This window comes from Hemitrygon akajei, unplaced genomic scaffold (assembly GCF_048418815.1).
Source record: "Hemitrygon akajei unplaced genomic scaffold, sHemAka1.3 Scf000076, whole genome shotgun sequence".
In the NCBI taxonomy this organism is placed as follows: domain Eukaryota; kingdom Metazoa; phylum Chordata; class Chondrichthyes; order Myliobatiformes; family Dasyatidae; genus Hemitrygon; species Hemitrygon akajei.
Genome location: NW_027331962.1, coordinates 605,566 through 617,815, shown reverse-complemented (window position 1 = coordinate 617,815; position 12,250 = coordinate 605,566). Strand labels below are relative to the sequence as shown.

The following is a 12,250-nucleotide window of genomic DNA, read 5'->3' as shown; positions in this document are numbered from 1 at the left end:
CACCTTCCTCCTGAAGCCTTGTCTGAAGCCTTTGTCAGAAGCCTCGCCTGCGTCCTCTCCTGTATCGCTGTCAAGTTCTGCCGCCGGAGCAAGACCGGAGCCTTGCTCTGTCTAGATAAGGAACTGTCTATCATTGTTTCCAACTGTCTCTGTGTCCAGGTCTTTCCGAGGTAGGTCCGGCCGTTGCCACTGCCTTGTGCTGGGAACCGTCTCTATGTCCAATCCTTCGCTAGATCCAGAGCCTAGCCGCTGCCTTGTGTTGGGAACAGTTATTCTGTGTTCTGTCTACGAGTCCCGGCCCTACGTCCGGCTCCCACGGAGGGGTCCTGACTCTGTGTAGAGCCCAGGCCTCAAGTCCTGTTCCTAAGGAGGGGTCCCGGCTCTGTGTTCCTGTTCTCTCTGGACCAAGGCTCTCGTTTCCTGTTCTCTCTAGACTAAGGCTCCGTGTTCCTGCTCTCTCAAGACCCAGGCTCTGTGTTCAGGTGTCCCCAGATCGACTCAAGGCTTCAGGCTCTTGCCCTGTCCGTGTGCATCGTCCTGTGCACGAGTTCCATGTCTAGTCCTGCAGCCAAGCCTCAAAGGACCCAAGTCACATCCAGTCCTGTAGCCATGTCATTTCCTCGCCTAATTCCGGGGTCCGAACCAGAGTCAAGACCCAGGTTCTCGGTGCTTATCCAGTCTCTGGCACGGAGTCCAAGCCCAGGCTCGTAGTTCCCAGTTCCTTGTCCTGGTCCCGCTTTCCTATCCAAAATCCTAGCCCAAGTCTGTGTTCCATATCCCTGTGTTCCAGTCTCTATCAAGACCAAGGCTCTGTGTTCCTGATCTCTCTAGACCAAGGTTCCGTGTTCCTGGTCTCTCAAGACCAAGGCTCTGTGTTCCTGGTCTCTCTAGACCAAGGCTCCGTGTTCCTGGTCTCTCTAGACCAAGGCTCTGTGTTCCTGGTCTCTCTAGACCAAGGCTCCGTGTTCCTGGTCTCTCTAGACCAAGGCTCCGTGTTCCTGGTCTCTCTAGACCAAGGCTCTGTGTTCCTGGTCTCTCTAGACCAAGGCTCAGTGTTCCTGGTCTCTCTAGACCAAGGCTCCGTGTTCCTGGTCTCTCTAGACCAAGGCTCCGTGTTCCTGGTCTCTCTAGACCAAGGCTCTGTGTTCCTGGTCTCTCTAGACCAAGGCTCCGTGTTCCTGGTCTCTCTAGACCAAGGCTCCGTGTTCCTGGTCTCTCTAGACCAAGGCTCTGTGTTCCTGGTCTCTCTAGACCAAGGCTCAGTGTTCCTGATCTCTCTAGACCAAGGTTCCGTGTTCCTGGTCTCTCAAGACCAAGGCTCTGTGTTCCTGGTCTCTCTAGACCAAGGCTCCGTGTTCCTGGTCCCTCTAGACCAAGGCTCTGTGTTCCTGGTCTCTCTAGACCAAGGCTCCGTGTTCCTGGTCTCTCTAGACCAAGGCTCCGTGTTCCTGGTCTCTCTAGACCAAGGCTCTGTGTTCCTGGTCTCTCTAGACCAAGGCTCAGTGTTCCTGGTCTCTCTAGACCAAGGCTCCGTGTTCCTGGTCTCTCTAGACCAAGGCTCCGTGTTCCTGGTCTCTCTAGACCAAGGCTCCGTGTTCCTGGTCTCTCTAGACCAAGGCTCCGTGTTCCTGGTCTCTCTAGACCAAGCCTCAGTGTTCCTGGTCTCTCTAGACCAAGGCTCTGTGTTCCTGGTCTCTCTAGACCAAGGCTCCGTGTTCCTGGTCTCTCTAGACCAAGGCTCCGTGTTCCTGGTCTCTCAGGACCAAGGCTCTGTGGTCCTGGACTCTCTAGACCAAGGCTCAGTGTTCCTGGTCTCTCAGGACCAAGGCTCAGTGTTCCTGGTCTCTCTAGACCAAGGCTCTGTGGTCCTGCTTTCTCGGACCAAGGCTCCGTGGTCGGGTATCCCAAGATCGAGTCAAAGCTTCGGGTTCTTGCCCTGTCCATGTGCATCGCCCTGTGCAGGAGTTCCATGTCTGGTCCTGCAGCCATGTCTCAAATACACCAAGCCTCGCCTAGTCCAGTAGCCAAGCCTCGACGGACCCAAGACATATCCAGTCATGTAGCCACGTCAGTCCTCGCCTAGTTCCGGGGTCCGAGTTCGAGTCAAGACCAAGATTCTGGCTCCTTGTCCAGTCTCTGTCTCGGAGTCCAACCCCAGGCTCCTAGTTCCCAGTTCCTTGTCCTGGTCCCGCTTTCCTATCCAAAGTCCTAGCCCAAGTCTGTGTTCCATATCCCTGTGTTCCAGTCTCTATCAAGACCAAGGCTCTGTGTTCCTGGTCTCTCTAGACCAAGGTTCCGTGTTCCTGGTCTCTCTGGACCAAGGCTCCGTGTTCCTGGTCTCTCAAGACCAAGGTTCTGTGTTCTGGTCTCTCTAGACCAAGTCTCCGTGTTCCTGGTCTTTCAAGAACAAGTCTCTGTGTTGCTTGTCTTTCTAGACCAAGGGCTCAGTGTTCCTGTTCTCTCTAGACCAAGGCTCTGTGTTCCTGGTCTCTCTAGACCAAGGCCCAGTGGTCCTGGTCTCTCTAGACCAAGGCTCGGTGTTCCTTGTCTCTCTAGACCAAGGCTCTGTGTTCCTGGTCTCTCTAGACCAAGTCTCTGTGTTCCTGGTCTCTCTAGACCAAGGCTCTGTGTTCCTGGTCTCTCTAGACCAAGTCTCTGTGTTCCTAGTCTCTCTAGACCAAGGCTCTGTGGTCCTGGACTCTCTAGACCAAGGCTCTGTGGTCCTGCTTTCTCGGGACCAAGGCTCCGTGGTCGGGTATCCCAAGATCGAGTCAAAGCTTCGGGTTCTTGCCCTGTCCATGTGCATCGCCCTGTGCAGGAGTTCCATGTCTAGTCCTGCAGCCAAGTCTCAAATACCCCAAGCCTCGCCTAGTCCAGTAGCCAAGCCTGGACGGACCCAAGACATATCCAGTCCTGTAGCCACGTCAGTCCTCGCCTAGTTCCGGGGTCCGAGTTCGAGTCAAGACCAAAGTTCTGGCTCTTTGTCCAGTCTCTGTCTCGGATTCCAACCCCAGGCTCTTGGTTCCCAGTTCCTTGTCTTGGTCCCGCTTTCCCAGCCAAAGTCTGTGTTCCTGTCTCAATTCCTAGTCTGTGTCCTGTCCCGTCCCTAACTCCAGTCCAGTTCATTTCCTGGTACTTCAGTGTCTGTGTCTTGCATTTGGTTCCGCTCCCAGCGCCCACATTATGACATGAATAGAGAACGAACGGAGAAGCAATCGGAGCAGGGGTGATTTTATCAAAGCCCACTGTACACGTCGATGTACCAGTCGCTTAGCATTAATCCGAATAACTGAATTGAAGAGGAGCATGCTCCACGTCAAAGAATTCGCCTTCTGCAATCCCAGGAGACATCCCCGTGTTTTCTTTTTCAATCACCTCTCTATTCTGACATTTTGCAAATATTTCAGACGCCTGAAGCACGTCATCGGGATATAAATGTTCTACTCACGTGAATGCTCTAAGCCAGGATTTGATAATTCTTTGTGTATTGTTGACAACAATGCTTATTTTTCTCTACAATACTCATTGATTGAAAATGAAGAACAAATGAACAAGGTTGATTTGCTATTTATTTACCAAACGCTAACGCCGAATATATATTTCCATATTGCGGGAATAGCACTTCTCCCGCCTGTGCTCGTCTCCCGGCTGATCTACGTCAACATTGTCTCCGCGTAAAGACTCTCCTGGATACCCACTCCACGCTCGCTGCGGTGCTAACGCCTCCCGACTCCGTCTCCGCGCCTGTGTCCGGCACCGGCGTTCGTCCGCAGCCACGCCCTGCAATAGAAACCTACTCTTTGCTCATGGGAAGCTCCTGGAAACACATGTCGATGATGTTGTTTGAGAGTTTATAGAGAATACATCGCACCACGATGTTGAGAGGACAGATTCTTGTGGTAGAGTGACGATGCCAAGTCTGGGATGTAGAAGTCCGGACTGAGGTGAGAGAACTAGGAAACAAATGAGTCAAAATATTCAGGGATGTCTCCGTCGTCAAACTGTGACGCGCAGAGGACATCTAACGGAGACATGGATAAAAATGGCAAAGAAATAGTCAGAGATGCTTTCAGTGAACATCCTCGACGGTTGTCTTTCTGATGTGTCCGTCCACGTTCCGACCATCACCAGTGACGTCACCTGCGGAGACAGTACACAGTCCATGTTGACTACGCAGGCAACCCGAGGGAGCTACTGTTGGGGAGGAGAAATACGAGTGGTGTTTTCTCAGTCCGTGTCAATCATCGTGACAAAGCAACTTTTCATACAATTTACATGTTTCATATCACCCCCCGCCGCACGAAAATTGTTCTTCTGGTTATGAATATATCGCTTCCCATCGCCGCCTGACTCTCGCCCTGAACTATTACGTCATCAAAATGTGACGTGTACACGGGAACAATCATGACCCTCCACGATTCATAGTCTTGAACGTAATGGATATGTTTCTTTTGCAGGTAACAGTTTACATCGACAGCCCAATATTCTGTTCACCTACCTCTTCAGATCACTGTAAGCAGATCGATCGCCCAGATTAAGTGTCTGTAAACGTGAGGAAATCATCATGATTAGCAAAAGAATATATTGTCAAAATCTGGACGTGGTAGAAGGGATCCGGAAGAATATTGGAAAGGACCTGCCCGTATTTAACAAACTGGCCCTGAATTAAACCGCGGAACAGCCGGGCCGTGATGGAAAGAGGATTTACTGAGACACACAGTTATTAGATATTGCAGTAGGCACCAGACGTCCATAAGAGTCAGGAGAAGATTTAGGCAATCTCGACATGGATCCCGCTCCGCCATTCCATCATGCCTGATTTACTTTCACCCTCATCCCCATTCACCCGCCTTCACTGTGTAACATTCGGCGCTATCAGCGCTTCATAACTCAGGACTTTGGCCTCCACAATAAATAGCACAGATAAGCCACGCTCTGACTAATGATATGCCTCCTTATCTCTCCGTTCCAAAGGGAGTTCACTATACTCTCAAGCTGTGCTCTTTGGTCTGAGGCACTCCTACGATTAGAGACATTTTCTCCACGTCCACTCTGTACAGGGATGTGTCAAAGAAGGGACTCTCCCAAACGACAGTGGGTAGAGGACTCAGAGTCATTAAACGTTCTTCATCCCTTTACGCTCTCACTCCTGAGATCAATCTCGTTTATTTCCTTTGGACCGTCTCCAAGACATCCCGGCCTTTCATAGATGAGGCTTCAAAACTTTTAAAAATTCTCAGAATGGGGTCCGACAAGAACCATAGAACCATAGAACACGGAAACAGGCCATTCGGCCCTTCCAATCTGTGCCGAAACTTTATTCCGCTGGTCCCAGTGACCTGCACCCAGTCCATAACCCTCCAGATCTCTCCAATCCATGTACCTGTCCATTTATTCTTAAAACTTGAGTGAGCCCGCATTTACCACGTCAGATGGCAGCTCGTTCCACACTCCCACCGCTCTCTGAGTGAAGATGTTCCCCCTAATGTTCCCCCAAAAGCCTTTCCCCTTTCATCCTAAAGACATGTCCTTTCGTATTTATCTGTCCTAATCTAAGTGGAAAGAGCTGATTCAGATTTACTCTGCCTATACCCCTCAGAATTTTGTAAACTATCAAATCTCCCCTCATTCTTCTACGCTCCAAGGAATGAAGTCCTAACCGGTTCAATCTTTCCCTGTAACTCATCTCCTGAAGACCCAGCAACATCCTGGGAAATCTCTGCACTCTTTGAATCTTACTGATATCCTTCCTATAGTTAGGTGACCAGAACTCCGCACAATATTCCAAATTTGGCTTCACCAATGTCTTATCCAACCTCCCCATAACATCCTAACTCCTATGCTCAATACTTTGATTTATGAATGCCAGGATGCCAAAAGCCCTCTTTACAACCCTGAGACGCCACTTTCAGGGAATTAAGTATCTGAACTCCCAGACCCCTTTTTTCCTCCGCTCTCTTCAGCGCCCTACCATTTACTGTGTCACTACTTTGATTTTTCCTTCCAAAATGTAACTCCTCACACATATCTACATTAACTTCCATCTGCCATCTTCTGGCCCATTTTTTCAGTTGCTGCAGATCCCTCTGCAAGCTTTGAAAGCCTTCCTCGCTGTCCACAACGCCTCCAATCTTAGTGTCATCAGCAAACTTGCTGATCCAATTTATCACACTATCATCTAGATCATTGATATAGACAACAAACAACAATGGTCCCAGCACCGATCCCTGAGACACACCAGCAAATTCGAATCCAGTTTACAACCTCTCCATGGATGCCTCGTATCTGAACCTTCTGAACTAGCCTCCCATGTGGGACCTTGTCAAAGGCCTTACTAGAGTCCATGTATACAACATCCACAGGCTTTCCTTCATCTGCTTTCTTGGTAACCTCCACGAGAAACTCTACGGGATTCGTTAAACATGATCTACAACGCGCAGAGCCATGCTGACTATCCTTAATCAGCCCTTGGCAGTCCAAATACTTGTATATCCGATCTCTCAGAACACCTTCCAATAATTTACCTACTACTGATGTCAGGCTTACCGGCCTGTAATTACCTGGTTTACTTTTGGAGCCTTTTTTGAACAACGGAACAACATGAGCTACCCTCCACTCCTGCGACACGCGACCGAGGCTAAGGACATTTTAAATATTTCTGCCAGGGCCCCTGTAATTTCTACACTAGCCTCCCTCAAGTAACATGTCAGGCCCGGAGGATTTATCTATCTTTATTCGCTGTAAGGCAGCAAGCAACTCTCCCTCTTTAATCTCTATATGTTTCCCCTTCTTCCACATACGCTATGCCAGTTATGCATTTAAAATGACTTTAAAATCCTGCGTATCCCATCGTTTCATTTTTGTGCTCCGTACCTGTCAAAATCAATCATAACATTGCAATTTCCTTCCTTCCTTACCACTAATTCAACATAAAAGATAAACTTTCAGGGATCCTGCACTACAACACCAAAGTCGATTTACACGTCCGATTTATAAATTCGATCTCTTTTGGAAAATAGACCACCGTTTCACTCTTCCTGTCAAAGTGCAAGAACAAATTCCTCCATATACTAGATTTTATTTGTCTTTGTTTGTCTGTTCCCCTCATTGTTCCAACACCTTCGGCTGACCCGCTGCTTCCTGAGTCCTGCGCACTGCCAACAACTATCTTTGTATCGTCCCCAATCCTGGCCACTTCGTTGTCAAGATTATTGACTGCAAACGTGGAAAGTGGCGGCCGAGCACCGACTCCCACAGAATAGCACTGGTCATCGGCAGCCCATTGGAAACATGTCCCATTCAGTCCGACTCTTCAATTCCTCCCAGTCGGCGAAACCTCTGTTTTCCGCCAAGTAACACCACGCGCTCTTACGTTCATTGGCCCGATGTGCGTTAACTTGTTTAAGGCCTTCTGAAAGTCCAGGCGCACACCACCCTCGGACTCTTTGTTGTCGATTGCGCATGTTATTTCCTCCAAGAATTCCAACAGCATTGCCAGGCAAGATTTTCGCAGGGGCAAACATTGCTGCCTGCGACCCGCTTTGTCTCCTGCCTCCAAGTGTCGGAAACCTCTTCGTTCATCGTGTAATCTAACGCCACCCTGTTTTTGGAGCCCCTTTCTTCATGAGGAGCAGACTGATATTTGCAACTTCCCAGTCCCCAAGAACAGTTCAACAACAACGTGAAACTTTGAATATCAGTGCTAATTCATTCACTACATCTTCAGCGGCCCATTTCGGAATCCTGAGGTGTAGATCATCTCGCCCATTTAGTCCCGGTGACTGATCTACCTTCGTCCCTTTCAGATTCCCATGAATCTTCCCCTTATTATAGTGACTGCAATCACTTTCGGGTCCTGACACTGACATATTACTGCTGTGCTCGACAGTGCAGACTATCGGATGTCTCACTTCAGGGTCTGTTTCTTACTCAATGAAGTGGAAACAGTTACTTCAAAAAGAGATTGACGCAAATATTCCTCTTACCATGTAAGTGTGGCGTTCACCCTGTACATTGTTATTTGCGCCCTGCGAAGAGAAAAAGGCGATTTTTTTATCGTGCCTTTAAACAAGTGAACAGTAATTGTTTTCTGACTCTGCACAGATAAGCCCCGAGGGTATCAATGTTCACATTCGTTGCTGCTTGTATCTAATTGGCATCGTTCACCGTTCGATGCACCGCGTGTTTCTGTGTCAGTGTGAGTGCAATACATATAATGTCTCTGACATCAGGAATGCTTCCGAATGTCACTCAATCATTCGTCAATATTCAGTCACACAGGAGCATGATGAATTTTACTTGAGGAGGAATTCGCCTTCAAAACCATTCCTGCTGAGAGATTTGCCTGGATCAGAACGTTCACTAGGCGGATTCAGAACCACTCACCTTGAGAGATAAATCTGAATTAGAAACGTGTACGTGGCCGATTGGGGATGTGGACCCGTGGCCTCAGGCTGTTTACCGAAAGATGCTAATTCTGTTAAACGCTCACAGAGATCACTGTTGATCACAGACAGAAACGTACAAACCTGACCCTGGCTTCACTCTATGTGTGATTGTGGAGTCTCCGCCGTTACTCACATTGACCAGACGTTATAAAAGACTCTTTCATGAAAGAGTAGGTATGATCTTGCATTATACAGGAATTACGGATTCTGGGGAATTCTGTGGAAAATTCTGCAGGTGCTGGAAGCCCAGAGTAACACGCACAAAATGCCGGAGGAATTCAGTGGGTCGGGCTGTATTCATAGAATTTACTGATCCGTTTACATTTTGTGCCGAGACCCTTCCACTAGTCTGGGATGGGGGCAGGAATACGCCTGAACAAAATGGTGGGGAGGGGGAGGAGGACAGGCTGGGAGCTGATAGGTGAGGCCGGATGAGTGGGAACGGGAAAGGCTGAAGAAAAAGTAATCCGATTACAGAGGCGAGTGTGCCACAGGAAAAAGGGAAGACGGAGGGGCACCAGCGGGAGTTGATGGGCAAGTGAGGAGAAGAGATAAGAGGCCAGAGTGGACAACAGAAGAAGAGGAAACTGAACAAAAATACCTGTGGGATAAGCTCATCTGGTTTGTGTCTACTTTAGGAATATGATGTGCTGTTAATCAATTAACTGAACATGAGATCTGGGATCGATCATCCAGGATCTTATTAAATGCCCAATGAGAACAGAATAGACCAATGGACTCTATCGGTCACATTACTTATGTTCTCACCTTCTCTTTGCAAACTAATGGCTGAAATCATGACCATCCTTACCTGTTCATTCCTCGGGAAATTCACATAGCTTGGCGATACGTTCACGGTGTTTGTATCCAAGGTGCCTGTGGGGGAAAACAGATATGTCACAGCAGTGAAGAGCATCAGGAGCCGTTGTTGAACACAGTCGACGTCAATCCGGCCAGAAACAAAGCGCCATTAACAGCATGAGCTTCCGTCCCACAAATCGCCAGAGTAGGAAGCCAGGGCCGATTTTGATCAATATGAAGAGAAATTAAATTGTATTCCATTCCTCCGTTGATAATGTAATCTTGAGCAGAAAATATCACCTTATTTAAATGGAAAATTCAGCGGCAAAGGTCGCATAATTCGTGACCATTCGCGAAATTAAAAACTTCCAGCTTCCGTGCACTATGAGCTCCCATATTTCAATCAGATGATTATATTTCCAAGGGCTCAGTAATAGAACAGTTGAAACGGATTTCACTCACCATTTCTTCCGAAATTGCTGCTCGTCTCATATTGGGGTGGCGGTGATTTCTTGACCCTGAACAAACAGAAACAAAGGTCGAAACGTGAATTCGTCAGGAGGTTACTTTCCTGCACTGACAATTCCATTTGATTCTCTCGGGTTATTGCTTGATACTGTTCCGGATATCGGATGCCCTATTCCAGTCCTTCTCGATCGCAACGGCAGTGGCCATAATGGGTTAAGTGGAGAAAATTGCTTTGGCTTTTTTGACATCTAATGCTGTTCACACAAATATTGATGAACGCAAACCTGTTTCAGACAAACAACTTCGCCGTGAAGGCGGAATGCCGACTCTGTCCACAGATGGGCCCCTGATCCCAGCTGAAGTCGATTCTGCCGAAATTCTCCAACAATAATTAAAGGTAGAAGCGACATTCCAATAAAAATGTGTTTACCGGCCAGTTTTCCTCGCGATCAACCATCCACTGACTCCGCCGATCAGGCCCATGCCAAGTAAACCAAGTGCAATGCCCACGATCGCGCCAGTGGTGAGGGTAATATTGTCATCTGTTTTTGTTGCTAACACAGGAAACAAACATAAATTTTACATTGCAGGAACATATCTCTCTTTTTTTTAGAAACGATTGTTGATCCAAGCTCCGCAATGTCGTGGTCCCTGACCTCGACTCTGCATCAATTTATATCAATTATTACTTTATTCTGGTAGGCCATTTAGAAGGGGGAGTGAAGGTAGGGCGTGAGGAGAGCGTGAGAGGGAAATGGTTTGGATCTTTGATCATCGGGTTTACATGGACGAATGAGAGACTCATTTACTCACCTTGTGCGGTAACATGGACAGTGAGATAACTGTTCCTATTGGTTACGCCGTTGGTAACCCGACATGTATAACTCCCAACGTCAACCGAGCTCACTGATACAAGGGTGAGTTCCTGCCCTGTCTGCAGGAGATTGTTGCCGTTGTACCATGTATATTCACCCCAGGGGACTGACAGAGCAAAACAAGCTAATGTCAGGTTTGACGCAATATTGGACACAACTGGACGTTTCGGTACAATTCTGACCTTCTCTGGTCCATCTGTAAAATAAAAAAATTAAAATAAATAAATGAATAAATAAATAAATATTGATTAGAGTATTATCCTGGTGAATCTGATGTTCTGACCTTCTCTGGTCATCTATACAATGAAAATATATGTTAATAAATGTCACATCCGATACAAATGAACGCCGTTTACTAACTGTGTATTTACAGTAAACTTGCACGTAGGTCTCTCCAGCGCCATTGCTGAAAGAGTTGCTGGCGATGCACTTGTACGTCCCTGCGTCGTTTCTATTAACACTGATTATAGTCAGTTTCGCCTTGTCGGGAGATGTAAATATTCTGCCGTTTTCCTGGATGGGTTGGTCATCCTTGAACCATGTCCGTGTCTCAACAGTGCCCGACGCGTCACAACTCAGTGCGATGGTATCGAGGTTTTCCAGGGGAGTGGAATCATTGGTCACCACGGCAACCCCGGTTACTGGCCCTGTAAATACAATTAAAATGCCCTTACTTTCATCTACAAAGTGTACATAATATTTGGATGCCCCCAACTCAATATCGTCGCCAGTCCTCGCTGTTATCTCTATGTGTTTCGATATCAGTTCAGATTCCAGCTTAACTAAACGCCGGCACTGAGTTTAAAGTTTTACTGCCGTTACCCAAGGGGACTGTGAGAAATATATTCCCCATCCAGAGGTTACCCAATGCTATTTTTTCCTGCACCGAGAATGTACATTACCTATCAAAGCAGAATAAAACAGAAATGCACTTGGCTGCAGTTTAATTGTTCCGTAGAGCTGGTGAAAATAAGCTATTCGTGCCATGTGCTGTTGAGGTCAGAACCAGCAAGATTTCGTACTTAATACGTGGTTAAGGAGTTAGCGTAAGATGGAGGACATGCCAATGATGATCACTGGTCTCCCTTCCAGTGAAGTTGCGGGCGGGACCGGAGGGACGGTTTGCTCCTGAACTGGAGAGGCATGAATGTCCTTGCGGGAAGGTTTATTGTTGCTGCTCGGTAGGGTCTAAACTGGAGTTACGGGGGGTGGGAACCAGACTGTTGAAGGGTTCGTGGAGATGCTGTGGAGACAGATATCGGTAAGACGTCGGCTGCTCTGGATTGGGTACTGTGCAATGAGTCGGAATTGAATTAAAAGAACAAAGAACGTCGGGGTGAGTGATCTCATAATATGATCGAATTCATCCTGAAATGTGAGAAGGAGAAGCTGAAGTCGGATGCACCAGTGTTACAGTGGGTGAAAAGGTATTAGAAAAGCACCAGAGAGGGGTTGGCCAGATTTAATTGAAAAAGAACACTGCCCGGGACACTGAATAGAGTGGTTTCCTTTCAGAACCAAGGCGAAAGTTTAAAGCAGAGGATGATAGACTCTCGATTGGTCAGGGCATGAGGGATATGCGGAAACGGCTGTGATTGGGACTGAGAGGAATATTAGATCAGCCATGATGAAATGGCGGAGCGGACTCCATTGGCCAAA

At 47.8% G+C, this 12,250-nt stretch overlaps 1 protein-coding gene across 1 annotated transcript in view; it reads right to left on the bottom strand.

The window, feature by feature from the left end:
• Positions 1-3,592: 3,592 nt before the first annotated feature.
• The window catches only part of LOC140722372 (cell adhesion molecule CEACAM5-like), a 31,977-nt gene continuing 23,319 nt past the window's right edge, over positions 3,593-12,250 (bottom strand). Inside the window, exons 5-12 of the mRNA XM_073037128.1 lie at positions 10,963-11,238; positions 10,530-10,787; positions 10,147-10,270; positions 9,711-9,766; positions 9,259-9,323; positions 7,986-8,027; positions 4,499-4,542; positions 3,593-4,140 (exon numbers count right to left, since the gene is read on the bottom strand). Coding sequence (XP_072893229.1) covers positions 4,137-4,140; positions 4,499-4,542; positions 7,986-8,027; positions 9,259-9,323; positions 9,711-9,766; positions 10,147-10,270; positions 10,530-10,787; positions 10,963-11,238 — 869 coding nt within the window. The 3' untranslated portion in view covers positions 3,593-4,136. The remainder of the gene's footprint in view (positions 4,141-4,498; positions 4,543-7,985; positions 8,028-9,258; positions 9,324-9,710; positions 9,767-10,146; positions 10,271-10,529; positions 10,788-10,962; positions 11,239-12,250) is intronic.